Source organism: Triplophysa dalaica, chromosome 17 (genome assembly GCF_015846415.1).
Source record: "Triplophysa dalaica isolate WHDGS20190420 chromosome 17, ASM1584641v1, whole genome shotgun sequence".
Taxonomy (NCBI): Eukaryota; Metazoa; Chordata; class Actinopteri; order Cypriniformes; family Nemacheilidae; genus Triplophysa; species Triplophysa dalaica.
Window position 1 is genome coordinate 15,938,829 of NC_079558.1, and position 24,560 is coordinate 15,963,388.

A 24,560-nucleotide genomic window follows, 5' to 3' on the forward strand; every position below is an offset into this window, starting at 1 on the left:
TGTTTCTGATGTGTGGTTATGCTCTTCCTAATTGTTTTTTTAAAACCCTCTTAAATTAACTTTTTGTGCCAACTTTTTAACACATTAATTAATTGTTGTTGTCAATTAAGTACTATTGTGCAAATGAGCCTCGGTATAAATAGTTTTGTAAGGCTGCCCATCTCCCCCATCAACTACCCACTTTATCTCTCTCTCTCTCTCTCAAACACACACACACACACATGAGTCCTCATGTTCCAATTACACATTAACATTAATTACGTTCCCACATAAGATATAACTTCCAGTTTCCCAATCTGAAAATGTTGGAAAAGCCTGGTAATTTGTTTTGAAATACAGTTTACGCATTTCTACATAAAAATATTCCCCTCAAAATGTTTCTCTTTCAATCGGCCTGTTACAAAACCTGACTCAAGACACAGACATAAGTAAAACACAGCAGATGTATTTATTAACAGGTTTAGAGACAACCGCAACAGGTACATACAGAAGTCTCTTGTAACTTGATGAAAGAAGGTACTAATGGTTGGTTCTTGCTTTACCAAATGGAGATCGAGAGAGAGAGAGAGAGAGAGAGAGAGAGAGAGAGAGAGAGAGAGAGAGAGAGAGAGAGAGAGAGAGAGAGAGAGAGAGAGAGAGAGAGAGAGACTGTTCCGGGAGCTGGAATGAGGTAAGTATGCTGATAAAATAGAAATAAAACAGGGCGATCAGGCTTCTTTACCTGTTAAGCATGACCATTTAGGAAACCAAATATTCCCAGAAGTGTGATCATCACCAATGATATAGGTATGATGTAATAATATCGTATTAGTGTAATAGTCTAACAATACAATACTATAAGAAAGGGATGTTATTACAAACATTTTTGAATACACATTTACAAACTTCTGTCATTCAGAATAAGGCATTCAAATGTGCTATATAATACTCAAATAGTTAATAGTGAGAATTGGACCCTAATCTAATCAAGAATAATTTCACTTGACAAATGTTAAAATGAAAAGTAAATTGTGATTTTTTTCATTGAAGTTCAATTTGATCAATTTGAAGTATTGTTTCCGGATGACGAAAGCCTTTGCACATACATTGCAAAAAAAAGCCTACTCTCCGCCTGTACAGATATGATGGGTAAACATTAAGTGTGGTAGCCAGACCGAGTTTAAAATTTGTCAAAAACACCTAAAAGATTGGTTTAAAGACACAAAAATGTACCAAGCACAATGTTCCTTCACCATTCCCGATTTCTTACACACTAACAGTGTTTGGCACGGCCTTATGGCTGTTAGAGCAGTAATGAAAAATGTTGTTCTCTATATGTTTTTTCTGTCATGTCCGGTCACACAAATCAATTGCATGCATTTATTTAGTCCATTTGATTGAGAGATCTGAAAAGCCCCCCTAGCCTCAAAGAATTCGGGACAGACGTTGTCGAAAGTGGACAAAACAGACGGATTAAAACACCAGGTGTAAAGGCCTTGAGAGATCATCAGTCAATATTAAAATATTTCAGAGTTATTCAAACACAGGATATCAATGGACATCTGGTCTTTAAGAGGATATGAGTTGGTATATAAAGGCTTTAAATTCCAGCTCATTGAAACCAATTATAAATGGCATTTCACAAACACTTATCCCTTGATGCAGCCATTCACAGGCATGTATTGATCAGATCAGCCACCAAGTATAAGTAAAACACACATTAACCCAACAGCAGACACAGTCAGATAGGCTATATAAACATACTGTCCTCAGACTAACCCCTTACAGAAAAGACACATGCATTTCACATGTTTTACATGGTTTTTTGCATGTATACAAAATGTGTTTACATGTGCAAAAACACAAGTGAAATGTGTGTTTTTGTATCATTTTGGTGTGAATCCCATGTGAATTCCCATTTGAAAGACATAGGATAACAACTAAAAACCCATGGGATGACATGTGCAACATGTGGTGACATGTGAAGAACATGTGATCACATGTGGAGACATGTCGCACATGTTATCCCATGGGTTTTAACATGTTTTCCCATTGGTTTCACATGGGAATTCACATTGGATTCAACCCCTAAATGTGTTTCACACATGTGAATTCCGTGTGTCTTTTCTGAAAGGGACATACTGGCAAAAATAAGGTTTTCTGTGCATTTGTCTCAACAAAAAAAAAAATATATACATTCTTTTTGTTGATATTATTGAGTCATACAGGTTGAATTTTCATAGCAAAAATCTTTATTTATCATTAATAATTATTATTTATCATACAGATTTTAGATAACTCACACGGTTAAAGCATACAATTTTACTATGGTTCAGTTGTGGTGTCCATTTTGGACATAAAAAACACAAGTTAACACGAAACTTGTTTTATTAAGTAAGAGAATATAAGGGGGTTAATGACTTTAGGACACCAGACTATGAACTAAAGGGGCATATCAACAAAGATCTTAATGACATAAAAATAGAGAGATGAACTGCTGCAGATGCTTTACCTAAATTTATTGGGACCTGAGAAGCTTATTTACTGAGGGCTAATGTTCTCCTCTACTGCCCCTAAGGCAAAAGGAGGTCACTGGTGGGATGGCAAGGTAAAGTAGTGCTTGATTTATTTTTCTGTGCCACGTGACCCCTCCCCCTGTGTGTGGAGCCTTATTGATTTAAACAACTTATTTCTAATAAAATTAAACAAACCAACCAACCATCGTTTATTTTACATACATAAAGATCACATAGTGGTCACAGGTAAATTTTTCTTCCCATTCAATGTATATTTTTGTTGTTGATTTATGTCATTGCAATATGTTGATGCATGATGTGTTGTAACCTTGAGGATTGTTAAGTCTTTGTTAGTATGTGCGTGCATGAGACATGTTATCTTTCCCATCTTCTTAAAACACTCAGCATCTATTCACGTTTTTTAACAGTTGATCAGAAAGCGCCATCTGGTGTAATGAAACTGTCATCATACTATAATAAATAATTTGAATACATGCTAAAATTACACTTACAACTGTATTGTCATCAGATGATTATGCTTATACTGATAGAAACAGATACTACCTTATTGTAAGTGTTATCAAGATATTTGTAAAACGAAACCTGGCAGGGATGTTTAAAAATACCACAGACAAATTCAATACATACGCACACGTGTGACGATGTGTAAATGCAGATTCAACGGCCTTTAAATACATGTAACAATATTTACAAATATTTGATTGAAATTAATTCAAGATCTTGATATACATTTTGAAAACAACCTGAATTTATAGGTGAGATATTTGTGTGAGCATTTGGGAAAATGTTGAATTACAAATCTGATTTTGTAAATATGAGTTGTGTTGCGCATTTCTGAATCGTGTTTTTTAAATATGTGATGCGATCTGGGAAAACCAAGCAAAGGGGGAAATTGTACATGTTTCATATTTTTGATACCATATGCTAGGTTCAAGCCCTTTCCGAAACTGTTTTTATGTTGTTCCTTGTAGGCTATGTAACAAAAGTTATGGTTATACGAAGTCGGCAGTTCGATATGATTTTCAGAAACAAGATTTTGAGAGAAATAGGTTTAAAGTTAGGCCTTAAAAATAAAAGCACAACAGCCAAGTAAGCCTATCACAAGTAAAAGTCACTTTATTCTATTAACAATTTAATATATATAAAACATCCTCTAGTGTTGAAATATATACAAATACAGGATGCCGTCTGAATAAAGTCAAATGCAAAGCGTTAATATGAATATGGTTCTGGAGAGTTCTGTCAGGAGACCTTAATGCATCACTACACAGGAGAATAACTTTAACCTGAAGATGAAAAGCAGATTTCCAGAAATATCCAGCTCTTGCAAACGTATGCAGAAATCTGTTAAAGTCCCAGTGAAATAAAAGTGAATTCTAGTGAATCTAGTGAATAGAGTGAATTTTACCAAAAATATGTTAGCATTAAGGACATCAATAAACTGGTAAGGCCCTGAAAAAAATCCCATTCAGAAGAGAAGCCTTCAAAACTAACAATCTGTTACTAAAAAAACTTAGGAATTACATCCCATCATGCTACATTTCAGTCGTCAACGTTCTTTTCCAATCAAATCCGCTTTAGATTTGAAAGAGTATAGGGGCGATTCTAGGATAATGGTCCACTGGGGGCAAAAGTGGGGCCACAAATAAACAGAGGGGCCAATCATGTTGTTTATTTGTATGTAGCCTACATTTTTAAATCATTCAGTCAGCTTTAAAGTTCCCCAATCCAGAAAATAACATTTTAAAGGTTGTTTTAACATATCTGTGTGTCAGGAGTTTGTGTACAGAACCACCCTAGAATGATAAAAATCCACACATTCATTTTTTTATCCGCAATAAACCTCAACTGTCCTCTTGAACATCCTAGAATTCTCTAAGTAACTTGACATCACATTGATTAAGCCCTCCCTATGACTGCTATTTTTATCTCATGTTGTGTTCAAGGGAATTTTTGGGCACTCGGAAATACATTTCCATCTCCCTTTATTTGCATTAACTAGCGTTTTTCGCTAAACAAGAAAACCCCCTCAAAAACATTATTGTGAATTAACGGTTTTATTTAGAAATGTGTCGTTTCCCTCACTCGTTTCTAATGCGAAACAAAATGCGCATAAACCAAGTCCTGTGCATGAATTTGCCCCTATCTGCTATGTAGTGCACTATATCGGGTGTCCGGCACTGTGAAGACTACTTTTTTTACCCACAATGCATTCTGATTTTGAGTGTACATCCGATGTAGAGAGCGAGCGCTCGCACACGTGCTGTGTGTTTGTAGCAATATGACAGAAAAGCCAGTGATAATTAATGATATATTCCTCGTATTGTTTCTAACATCAGCAGTAAAATAAATCACGCAAACTTTTGAAAGAGTTGGCCTATCAAATTATGGCTGTAGTATTGTATATTTCGTATCTTCGAAGAGTATTTAGTTTGATCAAATTTATAAAAGTTAGATACAGCTTTACGATTGTTTCCGAAAACATACACACCCCTTATCAACAAAACACAGACATCAGTTTCACTCACCGCATGTCCGGCATTTTTTTAACACTGGGGCGGCTCCATATATCAGTTTCAAACGATCTCCAAATCCAGCTTTATATCCCCCGTTTATATAACATTCATCACCCAAATACAGTGAACAAACAAACATCTAAACTTCGCTAACGTATGCTCTCTCTCTCTATCCTGAACACAAGTGAAAGTGACATCTGCGCATGTTCTTCTCCTGTGCCGAGTGATTTTCCGGGAGAATTGTCCAATAAGGGAATAAGAAAAGTTGTTACAAAACAGTTTTACATGTTCGAAAAAAACTTTCAGAAACTTTCCGATCGCCGGGGGAGTGTATCGAGCACAGAAATAATACGGCTAACTCGTTTTTTGACAAGTTGACCATGTTAATCATGAGGAGACAGCACGTTTAACATTGTTAAGAAGTCACAATGCATGAAACACCGTTGCAGGGCCGCTTTAAAAAGCATCGCAGTGGATTTCTTATTTGCGTCACCTGCTGCTCATGTTGCGTGGTGACAGCAGGACACACGTTTCTGACTTTTTAAACAAATACGGAAAAAAATATTGTTTTATTTTAGAGAATATGACACGTGTATGTAGATTTAAACGGCCCAACAGTATATTAATAAACAAACTTAGAAATTTAAAACAGAATAATGAATCAATAATGTTAATTAACAACATCACATATAATATCAAAACACTGAAATTGAAATTTTTGTGAATGACATTTTCTTTAAATAAAGTTTTGAATTATTATTAAAAAATGTCAAGCCGTTGCACGCGCGCAATGAATCTCGGGATAGCCTAAGCTTTGAAGGATACATTCGTTCTGTCCTTAAAAACCCGCTGAAATAAGGTCGCATTTTGGTGCTGCATTTTACGCAACCTTTGAAACGGGATAGCCAGCCTTCAGTCGCGCTGCTGTGACGCAATCGGTCTTAAAATGCAGCCTTCAAAGAACGCATCCCCCGAATTAGGACACAGCCTATTAGTGAATTAATGTAGGGAATAGTGAATAAGGGTATAATGGGCGATTTTGGAAACAGCCTATATTTGCTATCAGTTTTAAGCTGCATGAAGAGGATAACGAACCAGTAGGCTATCCGTGTTTATTAATGCATTTTTGTTTTTCTATTTAGTTATTATTTATTCGAGATAACCAAATTAATATTACTATAATATTTGAGGCTAAACTTCTACACCTTATCAAATCATCTCTACAATATTCTAGGTTAAAGGGACGGTTCACCCAAAAATGAAAATTCTGTCATCATTCACTCCCTTATGTAATTTCATACCTGTATAAATTACTTTGTTTCGATGAACAGAGAGAAAGATATTTGGAAGAATGTTAGTAAATGACTACATTTACATTTAGTCATTTAGCAGGTGCTTTTATCCAAAGCGACTTACAGATAAGGTAAACAATGGAAGCAATTGGAACAACATAAGGACAACAAAAACCATACAGTAAATGCAATCAAAAACTAGTCTCATATAGCCCACCACAGTATACAGAGATTCCTACTACATAGTAGGGGGAATTAAAAGGTAGTCAAAGGTGGCCGATAACTTGTTGTTTCCCTAAATTCTTCAAAATATATCATTATGTGTTCAGCAGAACAAAAAATACAATATTTTTTACCACTATGGTAGTGGCTGATGTCCCAGAACTGAAAATTGCTAACATTCTTGCAAATATCTTTCTATGTGTTCATTAGAAAAAATAAACGTATACAGGTTTGAAAAAAATATATTAGTTTAAAGATAAGTGGGGTGGACTTATTCTAAAAAAATGCAATAATTGAAAGAAACATGTTAATTTGTAACGATAGTATTGCCCCGGAAACAATGGCTTTATTTTTTCTGTCTCTAGTTTACGGATATTCATCCAGATTGCTCTTTTTGTGGAGATGAAAACGAATCAGTGGTTCACTTGTTTTTTAGACGTTCATTCATGACGTTATATTGGATTGGGGTTTTATTGTTGATTTTTTATTTGTTTAACAATGTGATTGATATTAAAGAAGAAATGGTCCTGTGCTTATTTTCCAACACTGGCTTCACTACATCAGACAATGCTAATCCTAATAAAATCCTGTGCTGGCTTTGAAAAAGTTATATCCATAAATTTAAAGATATAGGTCGTAAACCTGTTAAAAAGTATTGCTGAAACTCTTTATAAATTAAAGAAAAATTGAAAATGTATTAAAACACACCAGATATTAAATATGATTATAAGTGATAACCAGTGAACTGAAATACAATGTTTAATTGATTCAATTTCTCCCCCTTACTCTGAAAACAAACAACTTTTTATACTTTCATTATTATCAATTTTGTTGTATGTATTATTTAAGACTACGATTGTATGTTTTTTTTCTTTTTCTTTTATGTATGTTTACAAATGTAATGTTGTACAGATCATTTAAATGCATCCCTTGTACTACTTTCAATCCAATTGCTTATAATTATTGTAATGTTTAATGTGAGACAACAAATAAGGCCTACTATCTGTTTACATTTTTCCTATATGTTCCATGAAGGATGTCTCGTTTAATTCTAGGTTGAGGACCCTCCGTCAACCGCACCATTCAGATGATGTAGCCTCCAGAGGACTCGAGGACACAGCTTTTCGAAATGAAACACATCTTTTGTATTACATTACCAGGGAGGGAGGTAAAATTATCTCCGTTGTTTTACCTCAATTATACATTTACTTTTATTATATTTATTGAAAATAAACATTTGTTTCGATCACTATGTTATACTTCAGACAAAGTGAAATTGTTTAAATGTGTCCTATTTTCCACTATCCCCTATGGGGGGGGGAGAGGGAATCGTCGCATAATCATGACGTCAGTACAGTTGATCACACATTCTGCATTGTACCCAGCAATTGGCGTTTACGGTGTATTCGCGATCTAAATGATACGTCGCGTGGTTTTATTTCAACATTACGAATGTTTGTTTTAAATGTATGTGTTCAGAGCCACTGCGTGTGTGTCTGAGATCTGTTAAGTTCCTGTTTATAAGTGCTGAAAATGGCGGCGGTGTCTGTGCGGAGCAGCAGCCCGGGAGCAGACGCATCTCACGGAATACCAGCGGCGTCAGACCGTTTACGGGTTGAGGAAGGGTCCGGTAACGTACAAACTGCTACATTTCCTCATAAACGTTGTATTGTTATTTTTTGATCGTGCATTATAGATTTAATAGTGAGTAACGTTATACACTGAGAAAAGTGCTATGATTTTCTCCATGATTCTTGTACATTAAATGGATTATGTATAGTGATAATTTGACTACTATGGAATTTACGTGTGTCTATATAGAAACGGAGAGAGAGAGAGAGAGAGAAAGAAATCAAATTGTTTGAATTGCCTAGCAACTGTAGTGCTTTCTAAAAATACATTAGGGCTTGATCACACTATAAGAACTGTACCGTGCGGGCACAATCCCTGGCCCACTTGAAGAGTTGGGCTCGGACGCGGTTTATTTGGCATTGTGTGTGGAAGAAAGAGATGTTGAGAGTGTCTGAGTGGTTTTCATAGTCTGCTTGCTGCGATCCGAACCCAATGTGGTTGTTCCCATCGCCCCCAGTATAGACCTTTATCACACTTCCTATATCCGGCAAGCGAAGCAGTGTATCGCTAGTTCACTCAGTCACTCTTTCTAGCTACATCAGTTGTATTTTATGCCTTCCACAGCCAATTTTACCATTGTTGGTAATTATGTGCATCCCTTAATTCCCAGTAATAATGTAGTGTAACCCACAATACAGAGATTAACCAAAGTACTCTGTGCGTCTGTTTGTATACTGAGGTGGTTCATGCTTTTCATAAAATTGATGTTGTCATTTTTTGTGGTTTGTGTTGACAGAGGCAGAGAAAAATAGCAGAGGGACTGTGCTTCTAGAAAGACTACATGCCAAACACAACTCATCCCGCTCTTGGCAGGAGACCAGTAAGGTGGTCCGACAAGCTATGGTAAGACCTTCTCATAGAACTGCTTTCTAATAGAAAGGAAGGTTGATAGATTTCTTTACAATCTTTGTGTTGTTGGTCTCATGAGGATTTGATTTATTGACTGTTTAGGAAAAGCGTGGAGTGATGAATACAGCTGGTCACCAACTTCTGCTTAACTGTTTAGAGACGCTTCAGAGGGCTCTAAAAGGTACAACATTTAATCAAAACATTGAGATAGTACTAATCAAATAATGAAATACACTTAATAGTAAGGTGATTGAGTTCATTCGAGTACACAATAATACAGTTGATTGCTTCTGAGGCACAGCAGTAGGTTAATTCAAAATAAACAATCCTTGCGTATGCTTGCTTGCGCTCATTTCATTTTCATTTACATCCTCAGTATCCTCGCTGTCTTCAATGACAGATCGTCTGGAATCCATTGCTCGCCAGAACATGTGAGTTTTTTATTTGCTCTCTTTCTTTTATATGTGTATTTGTCTAGCAGTCTTGCGGCATCCGGGCTATTACCATAAAGCTATCACGAAACTATTTTCTTTGACTGAAATAAAAATAAAAACAAAGATTTCCAAATAAATGAAAAACTGAATCAAAACTATAATGACCACCAACAATATGAACGAAAATTTAAATAACTTTTAAAAAAGCTTAAGGGCTGTGTCCACCGAGGCGCATTTACGCGGCTGAAAATGGCAGGAGCTCGGCTGAAAATGCTCGCTGCAGGTACATCCTTTTGCTAAAAGTTGAGCACTTTTCATCTCTGGGAGCTTGGTCGAACGCCGGCGCCGATCGTGGGAAAAACGCATAGCACCAGCGCTGAGCGGAAAATGGCTCAGCTGATGGCTTTTTTTAAAAAGCGTGGCGTTACCGTTGAAAACAATAAAAAAACATGCCGGCCATAGGCGTAAACACCTCGGTGGACACACAGCCTTAGGTAACCCTTTTCCAGTAATTATAATGCATTCAAAGGACATTATTAATCAGTTGTAATGTAGTCATAATGCCTTATGAAAAAACTTGTTGAGGTGTCTTCTAAAGTGTCAAATGCGAAACCTAGGGCGCTATTGGCTAAAAGACGCTGTACTGTCAAGGCAGGTTTTTAAATGATATCTGTGCTGAATATATTCTTTGCATCTAATCTTAATCGTAGGCAAGTATCTCTTGGCTAATTAAAGATATTTTCTTAGTCGCCTAATGGAAAATTTACTCTCATATGCCAGTGATTTACTCGCATTGTAGAGGGTTGCCTTTGTCTCCTTCGTTTTACCTATCTTCCCATACTTTCTCTTATCTTACAATAATTTTATTAAATGTTTTTGACTCTAGGTTCATCTAACTTGGTCTTTCCTTGACCTTGGTCTTTCCTATTTAATATGTTATAAAGTGTGGTTGATGTCTTAGCTATCTGAAATATTTGTAATTGTTCTGTTAACCTGCAGGTTGGGATCTCACCTGAGTCCCTCAAGAACTGAGTGCTACATCACCTCAGATATGTTCTATGTAGAGGTGCATTTGGATAAAGCAGGACAGCTTGTGGATGTCAAAGTAGCCCATCATGGAGAAAATCCTGCGGTGAGGGGAACATTCTTGGTTGTTTTGAGTAGTGTAGAAGAGCTGTCTGTTTTTTCATCTGTGAAATTTTATCTTATTTTTTTTGGAGTAGAGTTGTCCTGAGCTGATACAACATTTAAGGTAAGCAATCAATTTTAGAAAAAAAATACTAAACATGTTGCTTGATCTCCAACTATAGATATGACTTGTAGATCCTATTGATTGAAGGATTTGAATCCAATTAATTTTCACTAGAACTCAACTGGTGACACAATTCTACTCTAGGTCTTCAACCCTGCTCCTGGAGGCCCATTGTTTGCAGATTGGACCTAAACTTTATAGGACAAGGGGCCTACAGGGGCAGGGTTGAATACCTAGCCATTAGTAAGTTAACACATCTGATCAAGATGAATGGGAAGAACAGCATGAAAGAGATGAAGCGATAAAATAAGATGAATGTATTGTATAATCTGAACGCGTTTCAATGCTCAGTCATACTTGGTCCGACTAGAAACCGATTCAACGTATTTGCATGCAAAGAAACTGAGGTAATAATAGTGAATTTACACTGATGGAAGCTAGTACATCAGCAATAATCTTTAAAAGTAATCAGAAACAAACATTTATTTAGCAAACGCTTTTACCCAAAGCGATCTTCAAATGAGAGAACATTTAATATTTTGTCTAAGTACAAACACTTGAACAAAGACATAATGTTTATGAAAACACAAAACAGCAAACTGTTTTTGATGATATTGATTAATACATCTAAATATTATTAGTCAAAAACACCATACGGTAGGCAATCCATGGTAACCGCCAATTAACCGTGGTTTTGCTATCGACAATTGTAGGTTGTAGTTAAACTGTCTTTTTCAAAACCTGATAGCTTCTGCACTGCTCTGGGTCTGATTGAATGCAGTGTTACCGATGGCTGATTCTTTTTCTTGAATGTTCATATATGTTAAAAAAATGAAATTCACATTAAAATTTGCCAGCCCTACAGCACCTACACCAGGGATCTCCAACCCTGTTCCTGGCGTGCTACCATCCTGCAAACTGCAGCTCAAACCCTACTTCAGCACACCTGTCTGTCATTATCTAGCAACCCTATACATCTTGGTAAAATGATCCGGGTCTGTTTGATTTGGGTTGGAGCTGAAATCTTCTGGACAGTAGCTCACCAGGAGCAGGGTTGGAGATCCCTGACCTACACTTTAAGCATAATATAAGCATATCATGTGTTTATGGAGTTTTATTCAATTTGAGTCTTTACTACAACCTTTGGAAAGTTGAACATTACCAGTTTTTATATGTAATTGGTATATGTTAGCAGCTTATTTGATTTTGGGTAGCTGGTGACCAATCACAGCTGACTAGGTCTGCATGACCAATCAAAGCATTTTAGTAAGAGAATTTCATAGAATCAGAGAATCAACAGCCTATTTTCCTAAGAATACGGTCGTGTAGAATACAGGTGCAATAAGTGAATTAAAAAGCGTTTTTCCCCCCCTAAACCTGAGCACCTTTTGTTGAGCATCCAAAAAACATAATCAAGACCTAGAAAATAGGCAAAATAGCACAACTTCAAATCTTTTTAATAATCCAAACTTTTATTCTTACAGAGACAAAAACTTTGATGAGTTCTCCAAACATCTGAAGGGGCTGGTCAATCTTTACAAGTTACCTGGAGACAAGTGTGTATTGCTTATTTGTTTTATGTATTTATAATATCATGTAATACATCAACACATGCAGTCCACATATGATTAAGATGAATTTCTAATTTTTAGCAAATTGAAGACTAAGATGTACCTGGCTCTCCAGTCTCTGGAGTTAGACCTCACCAAGATGATGCATATGTTCAGGTACATTGATTTGTTTCTACAATGGGTACCATGGGATTACCTTTGTTTTAGGCATGGTACTATTCTAATAACATGATTTTTGGCTATGCATTGTAATAGTAACAAAATATTATTTGAATGGAGTCATTTACCCAAAATTAATTTATTGCTCTGCTTTTTCTGTGCTCTTTATTGTTTTGTTTGGTGAAAATATAAATTTAAACCATTATTTTATGTAAACCTTGACACATGCTTTTTTCTTATTTGTCTCCTGATACATAAAATTCAAAAGCACAGGTTTTGCGTTCAAATGTTTATATTTTTGTTAGCCTGAAAGTGTGACCTGGTTTCCACTGGCTGACTAGGCAACAAACGAATAGATCCTTGACAGCCTAGGCTACCCCGAGATTCATTCCCTGTCTGTAACTGCTGCATATTGTTAAATACAAATTCGAAACTTTAGCTGAATAAAAGTCTGTAATCTGCAGAAAACTGTTCCTGTCAGTGTTTTTATATTATACACTGTAATGTCCAGAAGCTTGTGTGTGTGTTTGTAAATCGTTCTTCTTCTGTCCCATATTAAGAGTTTCTGCACGAGAGCGCCCTGTGTCTTTCGGATGTTGAGGAAACACAGCATATTGCACGATATATCGTCCCACCCCTAGAGGGTACCATGAGCAACGATAACGCTTTTCAAGTCATAGCTCAGTCTCCTTCGTTACTAAGTTAGTGGAAGATAGGTTTTTGTTTACATTCTTAAAAAGATCTCTTATAAGTCCTGGGAAAACCATTTACGTACTGGCTGGCTTGAATCGGCATGGAGTGGAATGATGAAGCAACAATGGTTCGGTGAGATGATGTAAACCGCTCATTGTCAGGGCTCTGATCAGGGAGTCGGCCATTTTAAGGGCGGTCACATTCGCGAAATCCTTCCAAATGCACTGAAACATTTGTTCCCTTTTTTTTCGCAAAATTTCCGCAATACAAAAACCAGTGAGCATCGATGCTCCCTATGTTCCCTTAATGGAAATCACGTGACTTTATTTTTTTATCTGTTTAACCGAAATCGCACGGACTGACTCAATAAACATTTTTTTTGCTCAAATGTGAAAACGTTGCTAGTCAGGTGATTAAATATAATTTTTTTATGTAACATTTAAATGTAATATTCCTCCAAATTAATGCATGGTTATGTAACAGATTTATGAAGGTGTTTTTCATAATTTACTTTGATCAGTATTAAAAAATTAAGTCTGAGAGATCTCAGTTTTACCTGTTATTGATAAATACCAGCTGTGAATTATCCAACGCAGTCACATCACAGGAAAATAAGTGAACATGGTCCCAATGTTATCTGAGGTGTTCACCTCATAAACACAAAGGAAGATATTTGGCAAGCCGAATATTACTTCATGTGATGATAATTTCTTCATGCCTTAAATGTGCTTCGGGTGACCCGGGTTTAATTCCCCTCTCGTCGTCTTTCCTGATCCAACCCCCTTCTGTTTCCGAATTTGTTTCATGTTATTCCTCTGTTCTGTACAAATAAAGGCCAGAACGGCAAAAATAAATAAATAAAAAACACTACAATGACACTTAAACATCATTAAAACTTGATTTTCAACACTGGGACTCAGAAGTGTTCAAACCATTTTCCGCTGGTTATTGTTGGTCGTATTACAGATGCTTTTATACCATGGTATAGCCACATTGTTTTAAAGTAGCTTAACACCAAGACATTTTCTGCTACAGGATAGCCACGAATGCCAACACTGTGGAGACAATTCTTCATGGAGGTGTGGGTCTGTTGACAGCGAGGAGTGGTGGTCATCTAGTGTCTCTGCAGTGTTATGTTTCTCCATACGACATCTTTGAGGAAGGATCCGGAATGCCGCTTAACTTCACAGATGCCAATAGTGAGATCATTTTTCAATCCGATAGAATGCAAAAGCTCATTCACATAGTTAACCACTCTTGTTTTCCTCTGTCTTTTGTGTTCTGCAGTTCCTCGTACTTTAGGTGTGAGTGTATTGGTGACTGTCGAGGGCACCTCATCGGTTTATAAGCTACCCATTGCTCCACTTATTACAGGATCCCATCCAGTTGATATCAAAGGGTCAGACATACAGGCAATGAAATAGTTCAAAAATGAAATTTCTGTCATAATTTCATAGTTTCAAGCCCGAATAAACTTTCTATGAATAAAAAAACGATATGTCCAGCAGAACATCCAAACTTGTACACTGTTCCCATTCATGAAAACACAAGGTTATTTAGAACTACACAAAAGTTAAATGAAATCCACAAAGAAACAGACATGCAGACATCTGACATGTGACATAACAAACTTTTTAAATTCTTTCTTTTTCTGAGAAACAATTTTGACAGAAGTTTCATTTTTGAATTGTTGTTTTGTTACATTTATGTTCATTGGAATGTTTTTATTTTGTAATTTATTCTGGCAGTTTGTCATTGTTGGAGTAACAAGTCGGGTATTTGTTTACTTCTTATTGTGTTTCTAGGACTCCATCATTTTCTTCAGTAACAAACTCAAACTGTGTAGATTTACCTGCGTGCTTCTTCTTGAAGATGAACCATCCAATGCCTTTTTCTGTATCATTTGTTCAAAAGATGGGAAATATCACGGGTGAGAAAATATGCTAAATTGCTCAAATATTTTCAATTCAGATGTTTTCAGTTCTACCATGCATGCAAATAATCATAATGTGATGTGTCGTTTCCCCTGTGGACTCTAATTGTCTTCCTCTAACAATTTTTAGGAATCCCAGTATTTGAATCTGCGCCCACCTTGTCCTCACTCTATGAACTCATTATTAAAAGTCAACTGCGTGAAGAGGGTTGTGTCTCTCCTGGTCTGGACAAATTAATGCGCTTCTATGCTGTGAGTGTTTTTTGCCATTAAATGTTTTGCATTTACTAAGTCATTTCGCAGACGCTTTTATCCAAAGCTAAACCTAAAAATGAGGCCGGACAATCTTTTGATTACAGCATGGATATATTCTAGATGGTACATGTATCTGCTGTGAATTCTGAAGGTCTTGACATATTTAATAAGAGTTTTATTTATTTAATTTTTATCCCTACAGTTATCCTTTAGTTTAACATATTTTTAAACCATGGATTAGAGAGATTTCAAGTGTGATTTTTAACCCCTGGATCATTAAGACTTCAAAATGTATGTTTTCTGATTTAATACAATTAAAATGTCCCACTCTCTAAATGCCTCTATATTTATTAAGTGTTTACCAGGACAGCAGCACTGCTATTATCTAAATGGTGATGCTCCAGTCCAGGATGGAAGATCTCTGCAAGGAGCTTTGGTTCACAAGATTCCCTTTAGACATCCTGCTCAAGTGCCCACTCTCCTTGACATTATTCGACACCAGGCTGCTTACAACACACTGATTGGTAGCTGTGTCAAAAAGACCTATATTAAGGAAGGTGGGTATATCATCTTTTAAGGGGCAGTAGTTGTGGCAATTAAATATGTTTGGTTTAACTGTATAATATATATATATTAGGGCTGTCAACGTTAACGTGTTAACATAAACTATTTTTCAAATTAACATGTTAAAATATTGAACGCAATTAACGGAGCATCGGTTTATGTTGCCATTCTTTATCTAGCATTATGGTATACAATCATGCTATCATTCGTGTAAATGCCTTTTAACCATTGAAGCAGCTGCTTTGTCGCATTCGGTATAGATAGACAGCGCGGAACCCGGTCTTTGCCATCTCACAGTTTTCAACGTGCTTAATAAAATCCTAAATGACAGCAATGTTTTCTTAAAGGAGCTGTATGTAATAAGTTTACTGTATTTAATCAAAACAATACCTTAATATGTTCATAGACATTTATAAAACATGCTAAGTACATATATCAGTTCATCCAAAAAACAATGCTAGTTATTCCACTCTGAAATAAGCTTTCTGTGCCGGAATGTGTTTTTTTTGTTTTGGTCTGTGTGAACCCGCCCACTTATGATTTACCCACTAGTGTATTTGGACAGCTCGGTTGCCAGTTGTGAACAATTGCAACATATTGCAGCAAACAAACGATCTGGGTCAGAGCAGATTCCACCCTTTTCTGTACTATTACATTGCAAATTTGAAAATAATTACTATTATTTTTCAAATTACGAGGAGTAATATACAATTTTACTACGGTTATTTAAACAAGACAGCAATATGTCCCGTAAATGCGACCTCCAGAGGACCACTGAAACGAGCTACTGATTGAGTTATGTTTGCAAACAGCAAAACCACTGCAAACGTAAAAATTATCAGATAAATTTACAGTATAAGAGTTGATGCTTTTCGTTACACATGGAGTCTGAGAAGGAGGAGGGGCGGGGAAAAGAGATACCAAGCTCAACCGCTAGGTGTTACATACAGCTCCTTATTGCCATAATATATATTTATACTGTATGGATGTATATGTGTCTATATATATATCATATTTGAGCTTCCCTAATCTAGGTTCCGTAATCTTCAACTCCTTTTTAATTAACATTCTCGCTTGGACATTTTTTAAACACAACTAATTTCAAACATGCAAGTGTAAGCTATTAGGCCAAAAGGCTTTCAAATTCATGAACTTTTGTCTGGTAGTGACAACTCTGTTGTATACCGTCTATCTATGTTGCTTCTGTTTTGGTGTGTGGAGAAAAGTTATAAAAGTATTTACTGTTTGTAGCAGATACCCCAGGACTTCTGCAGTTTGAGGTGTGCCCGCTAACAGACTCAAGCTTTAGTGTGTCCTTCCAACACCCAGTCAATGAATCACTTGTCTGTGGTAAGACACAAATTATTCTCACTTTAAAAATGTCTCAAGAATTTTGCTTTCTTCAAACTCTTTGACTCTGTCTTTATTACTTGTATTACAGTGGTGATGGAGGTGATTGACTCAAGGCAGGTAGCCTGTAAACTGTATAAGGGATTATCTGATGCTTTGATCTGCACTGATGACTTTATTACCAAAGTTGTCCAGCGGTATGAAGAACTTTTTTATTCTGTAGCTCAAGTGGTAGCATCACCTTGGTTTGTAATTCTGTTCCCAGGGAATTAACATTCTCATAAAGTATATAGATGGTTTCAAAGCAACAATATAAACGAACGTTACTGCGCATGCACACTTTTCATAAATAATTAACGAGCAAATTACAAAAATTTACGAGCAAATTAAAAAAAAATAGCAAATTAAACGTTTGTCTGCTCTCCACCTATTGCTGGTGTGTTATGAGCGCAATGGCGTCATTGTACTGTGGCTGCCGTCGCATCATCCAGGTAGATGCTGCACACTGGTGGTGGTTGAAGAGAGACCCCTCATACTATGGTGAATGCTTTGAGTGACAGTAATACACATTAAAACGCCTATATAAAATGCCTCATTCATTCATTATTTTGGGTTACTAGTAGAAAAAACTTGTCTAAAGGCTAAACTTAAATGCAACAAAGTTACATAACCCATTCATCAAATGGTTTATTAAGAAAATATATCATATAATACAATATTAATTTAAATTTAAATAAAATATAAATCATTTTTATAAACCACTAGCCAGGCCGATCAACAAACATAGACTGAAAGTAAGGTTTTGGCCAGGCGTGTCCATCAGAAGAAACCGTAGATAGCTCTAATGCACTATACATTGCTTTGGATCATATACGAAATCGACTACAAAATTTATAAATGTAAATGATCTGGCATCTGTGCCATTTTGACATGCTTGCAATATAAATGCAATAATTTATACTGCCTATAAAATATACAAACGTATATACAATGTGATCACTGATATAAAAAAAAACTACGATAAACTACTGAATAGCAATTTAAGCCCACATAACTTGGTGATTACTATTTATTTGAGTATTTGGAATAAATGTATTCCTGTCTAAAGTTGAGGTGGTAGGACCCTTATTAAAATGTTTGGTAACTGACAGAGGTTGTAGTGTTGCATCCTACAAAGGGGTCATCAGTAAGCTGTCATAAGTTGGATAAAAACTACAGCTAAATGACTACATACTAGAAACCATGAATATGATTATTGACATAATACGGTGGTTTTTAAAGTTTATGAACTGGAATTCCAATTATGTATTTTTTTCTAGATGTATGTCTATTCCTGTGACTATGCGTGCCATCCGATGCAAGGCGGAAACTATTCAGGCAGATACCCCAGCATTATCCCTTATTGCTGAGACTGTGGAGATAATGGTGAAGAGGAACCTGCCCCCAACAAGTAGCCCAGGTTACTTGGGAATTGGTACAGGGGCTGATGGAAGCAACCCAATAGGCCTTCCTGGTGTAAGTGGTGGGACCACAGGAAACAACAGTGTTGTGGGTGTAGGGGGGAGTGGGTCTTTCCAAGGACCAATCACCTCATTTAACATCAGTCGAACAGGTCAGGGAGGCTCAAGTATGGATAGTGTTGGACATGTAGGAGGCCAGCAGCAATCAATGCAACAACAACCTCAGTTGCAGAGCCACAGTTCAGATGACTTTAACAAAGTCACTCAGAATCCAATCTTAACAAGCCTTCTGAAAATCACAGGCAGTGTTGGGTCCAGTCCTCCTCCTCAGCCTCACCAGACTTCACCATCGACCACTTCACCAGCAAGCAACACCAAAAACCACCCCATGCTAATGAACCTACTAAAAGATAACCCTGCACAAGAATTTGGGTTGTATGGAGGTAGCCCTTTAGACAGACAGAACTCATCTGGGTCTCCACGGACTGATAGCCAAGTGCAGTCCTGCTCTGGCTCCAAAGGTAAGAAAAAACGTCCAAGAGGCTCTGAAAAGGGACTAATGGGATCAGGTGGAGGAATTGGCATGAAGCAGCAATCTCAACAGCAGGTGGGAGTCATGACGCAACAGCATCATCACACACACAACTCTGAAGATGATTTCCACCGTGAGCTTTTCTCCATGGATGTTGATACCTCCCAGAACCCAATCTTTGATGTCAGTCTTGCAGGGGATGGACTTGACACCCCTCACAGCATCACTCCAGCCCCAAGTCAGTGTGGTACTCCCCCTTCAGGTCCTGCAATGGCATATCACTCACAATCTCATGTACAAAATCAGCCACAAGTTCAACCACAAGGATCCATACCCCGTATGGTCCGTCTCTCTAGCTCTGAAAGTATTGGGCCTGATATTAATGACATTCTATCTGATGTTCCTGATCAGGCCAACAAAGGAAGCAGCCATCATCTCATGTCTGGGGAAGAAGGAGGTTCCTTGGGAACTCCACTTCGGGATTCCTCCAGTTCAGGCCAAGGTAGCACTGTGTTTGAGGCAGACCTTTTTAATGCAAACAGCAATGAAAATCCCTTTACTGATGCAGCAGACCTGATTGCAGAGGCTGCTTCTGCAGCAACACCCAACAGCGATTCTTCCTCAACAAATTTCTTTCCAGATACAGACTTCAACCCAGAACTTCTCTCTGGACAGGGAGGTTTTCCTCAGAATTACTTTGTAGACAGTTCCCCCAGCCCTGACCAAGATAATGACCTTGTCAAAGGTTTTAGTGGAGGTAGTCAGCAGAACACCCCTACAGGCACACCTCAGAATCCCACTCCACATGGGCAAAATACTCCAGAGGGCTTGTTAAAAGACCATTATGACATTGGACTCTTTAGTGGGAACAGTAGTGGAGGAAAGCCAATGCTGGGCCCATCGTCAGATATGGGGGACTCACACCCTTCTCATGTTAGTGGAGGTCAAAGCCCACTCATGATGGGCATTGGGGCAGCAAGTAGTGATTTTAAAAGCAGTGATACAAAAAATAAGCAGCAGCAAATAAGAGCAAAGGAGGATAGTGGAGGAAGTTCTGGAATTGGAATAAGTGGTGCATGCTCTTCTGAGATGAAACAGGTGAAGCGCAGTCGAACTCCTTCAAGTGAGAGCAAATCAAAAGACAAACCTCCTAAGCGCAAGAAGCTGGATCCAGATGGCAAGTCCCCTTCACACAGCTCAGGGGGTCGACCTTATACTCCTCCATGTGGGAGTGGCAGTTCTGGAGGAACAGGTAGTGCAGGTGGATCTAAGTCACCTGGCAGTTCAGGTAGATCTCAGACCCCACCAGGAGGTGCTACTCCACCAATCCCTAAGATCACTATACAAATTCCTAGGACTGGAGGAAAAACAACTTCTCATGGAGGCTACACATCAAGTAGCTCAACAAGTGGAGGTACTGGTAGTGCAGGTAGCACAAGCAGTAGCAAAAGTCATCATTCCCACTCCTCTTCTTCCTCGGGGAAGTTAAAGAGTAGCAAACTTGAACTCACTGGGCAAGGCAACAACTCCAAACCATCAAATACTGGAGGTGTTGGGAGTGGTATGGCTCCTCAATCCAAAGGGTCATCCTTAGGGATGAGCACTGGCAAGCTTTCCTCTTCTCCCATTACAAAGCATGGGATATCAGGCTCAGGCAGTGGTGGCAGTAGTGGAACAGGAAGTGGAAGCAAAATTAAGCCACAAGGTGGTAAACCCTCTGGCTCACTCATGAACCCTAACATCAAGCCCAACATTTCTCCTTCACACTCTCGTTCTGGCACATCAGACAAACTCTCCTCTCCAATGAAACTTCAGCAAGGGCAGGTTCCTGGGACTCCACCCTCTTCAAAAGCAAAATCTCCTATTGGTTCAGGTAGTGTGGGATCGGGAGGGTCCAAGCCCTCCTCAGGTGGTGGAATGGGGACCCAAAAACAGTTAGGCAATAGCTCATCCTCAAGCTCATCTGCATCATCTTCGTCTGGATACATGTCATTTTCTTCAGGGGGCCAGTCACAGTACGGGAGCAGTGGGGGTGGAGGTAGTGGGGGTGGGAACAACCCTAATGCAAAGGGTAAATCGCCAAGCCGAAACAAAAAGCCATCTCTTACAGCAGTTATAGACAAACTTAAGAGCGTGGGTAGTGGTGGTACTGGTGGGGAAGAGGGTGAATGTACTGGTGGGAGTGCAGGTGGAGGAGTGCCTTCAAATGTTGGTACCTCATCCTCCAAGCATGGAATGTCCTCCCAGGGAGGAGACTTTGTAAACAAACGAGACAAGATAGACAAAGATAGCAAGTCCAGAGTTTCAGGATTAGGGGGTAACTCTGGCGATAAGAAATTAATTGATTCCAAAAGTGGTGCGGCGAGTGGCACAGGTGTGGCAAAGATTATTATCAGCAAACCAGATGGGGGCTCTCCAAGCATTAAGTCAAAAGTAAGTCTACAGAAACCTGGAGAAGGTTCTGGAGATGGCTCCATGCGATCCCAGCACACAGGTCTCAAAGCATCACCTCTTTTCAGTGGCTCAACACCAAAACATGATCGGAGCTCGCCAAGCCATAGCCGTTCCCCTGGTTACACTCCTCTCAACCCAGACAGTGAGAGTGAGTCTGGAAGCAGTTCAGTCGCTGAAAAGTCTCATCAGAACAGCCCTAGCTCAGATGATGACCAAGCTATTAGACCGCACCAACCCCCCCAAGAATACATGAGTTCCATATCAATTAGCCAAGGTGAAAAACACAAGAAGCATAAAAAAGAAAAGAAAAAGCAGAAAGATCGAGAAAGGGATAGGGACAGGGACAGAGACAGAGAAAAAGAAAAAAAGAAATCGTCTTGTGGGCCATCATCTCATTCAATAAAGACAGATAGTTGGTCCAGATCACCTATATCTTCAGAATCTTCAATGTCAATGCTTAGTTCTGACCGCAACTCACGACCAAGTCCTGTGTATATGCATACAGAAGATGACGACCTCATGGACTCAGCCTTAACAGGCAATTTAGAACCATTCAAATAATTCAATCGTATGACTGTACTTTGTAGTGGGACATGATTGCAGCATATCGCGGTTTTCCTTCTGAAACCTTGTACTTCCATATTTTATGATTTTAAATTTTTGCCATAAATTATTATTTTTAGTCACCCTTCATGTTTGTTAATGGGGTTAGCCAAAATCTAACCAGTAAAAACTAGTAGAAATTGCTTGTCAACTTTGACAAGGCAGTATTAAATAATTTAAAAAGTACAGTGTTTTTTTCCATTTCCTAAAAAACAAAATGTTTTATTGTAATTAGATTCCTTTACATTAGAAAAACTATTTTATAATGATTGTTTATATTTTTTAAATGTCACACCTTTTCTAACTTTGCCCTCATTTATGCAAATCATGTTTTCCAAGTATCTGGTAATTTTTTTAACGGTATACAAAAGATTCTGGTGTAAGATTTTAAATATTCATAGTATGCTATTTGTATTATTATTGGATTCCTTGCTCCGTTTTGCATATGCCTTAATACAATATACAATGTGACATTTTAAAGTATTGTTGTCATGCGTGTCATTTAACCCACACGTTACTTGAGCGATCCATATTTTACTTTTTACGTTTTTTACCTGAAAATAGATAGTCTAATGTTGATTCTAATTTGAGTGTTTAAACAAATATGAAGCATAAAATGGCCTAATGGTTGTTCAAAGTATTTCAGGTCTATTTATTTAGTTAATATGCTGCAATGGGGATTAAGCATGTATTTTTCAACAATAGGTGTAGTAAAATAAATATTTTAGTAGTACCAAGCTTTTATGATCTGGAATGGTTTGCCCATGAACTCACAATAACTGGAAGAGCGTCACAAAACATAGGTAACACCACATATTGAACACAGTAACTATAAGAGCCAAGGTAACTACAGATCTTTAATGTTTATAACTTGAACTCATTGGTTATCACAATTTGCTTGTTATAGGTACATAATAAAAAAGAATTAGGACATATGATTGAATAAGCTGTGCTACTTTGTACTTAAGTTAGTTTATTAAGAAGTAATCTAGAAAAGTACTTTAATGACATGTGTGTTATAGAAATATACATTGGTGCCGTATCAACTTGCTCATATCGCTGTGGTGAGTGGAAGTCTTGGGTGTGTACTGGATACAAAGTAGAATGTAGTTGGACAGACAACTGTATGACTATACAAACTTAAACTAAAGTATGCAGTGCAGACAAACAGTGCAAAGTATAAATAGACAGACTGTACAAAAAAGACAATATACATTATACACATACGGACAGTATATACACATTATAAGTTGTATATGCAAATTAAACACGCAGGTGTACACATGAACATGAATGGATAATGGATCAACCCTACAGTGCACATAGTACAGATATGGGAATGCTAATTTGGTGATGAATGTTCATTTGGATCGAACCCATGACTTTTGAGTTGGTAGCGAAGTGCTCTACAGGAACATGAGAATATGACTGATTCCCTCCCCAACCCTCTTTTAACTGTTTTTCATAAAAATGTGTCAACTTACATTACAAGAAACATCACTTATTATAACACTGCTCAACCTACAGTAGATTTGAGCAAGATTCTAAGTCATTAGAGATGACCTGAAGCTTGTATAGTTTGGTTAGTTTGCACATTTGAGAAGGTTGTAGCCAGTAACGGTGTGAAATAAATGCTGTAAAATGCAGTCCTCAACTATATATGGACCATCCGCATATGAGATTAAGGCAGATATTGCGTGATTTACATGTTTATGCTTTGTTGGTAATACGTAATAAATTCTGTTGCTTGTTCATAAAGTAATTTGTAAGGTTAAGTCAATGACCGTTTTAAATAATTTGTTAAATGTGAAATTAGTAATTGTTTATTATATTTTATAAAAAGAGGAATATATAAGCTGTGTGTTTGTTTTTACGCGTGTATTGACATTTTTTGTGCCCCCTTAACGTAATAGGTCAACCCTATGAATAAATTTCTGCAGGGGTATAGGCTATAAACATCTTTTACAAAACCATATTTTTTAAATGTGTTTAGCTGTGCTGATAATTCTGCTTTAAAAATCAAATAAAAACTTATTTTGCATGGCGTGCACAGCTACTGGTCAGAAAATAAATTTATGGCAAAATCGGGGAAACAGGAAGTACCTCATATCTACTGCCTAAATCGAGTGATTTTGATCAAACTTTCAACCTTTCTGTATGTTTTGTCATGATGTCTGATCACATTGATGTGACTATGGTGTCTCCTGGTCATAATGCCATCAACTGGCAACAGGAACTGTGTCACTCACTGAAGTAGATTGTTTTGCTGACAA

The 24,560-nt window shown here is 37.5% G+C and overlaps 1 protein-coding gene across 2 annotated transcripts; it reads left to right on the top strand.

Annotated features, from left to right (window-relative positions):
• Window positions 1-7,899: 7,899 nt before the first annotated feature.
• med1 (mediator complex subunit 1) lies at window positions 7,900-22,767 on the top strand. 2 transcript variants are annotated; one of them, XM_056771488.1, is made up of 16 exons: window positions 7,900-8,176; window positions 8,915-9,021; window positions 9,130-9,208; window positions 9,404-9,458; window positions 10,461-10,593; window positions 10,685-10,713; window positions 12,198-12,269; window positions 12,366-12,440; window positions 14,172-14,335; window positions 14,424-14,535; window positions 14,942-15,066; window positions 15,200-15,321; window positions 15,680-15,881; window positions 17,140-17,238; window positions 17,330-17,435; window positions 18,558-22,767. In XM_056771488.1, exons 1-16 carry the CDS (start codon window positions 8,080-8,082, stop codon window positions 22,243-22,245), a joined length of 5,265 nt encoding a protein of 1,754 aa, XP_056627466.1. In that variant the 5' UTR covers window positions 7,900-8,079; the 3' UTR covers window positions 22,246-22,767. The 2 variants fall into 2 exon arrangements, with proteins under 2 accessions (XP_056627466.1, XP_056627467.1); XM_056771489.1 differs by having other exon boundaries at window positions 17,143-17,238.
• The last annotated feature ends 1,793 nt before the right edge of the window (window positions 22,768-24,560 follow it).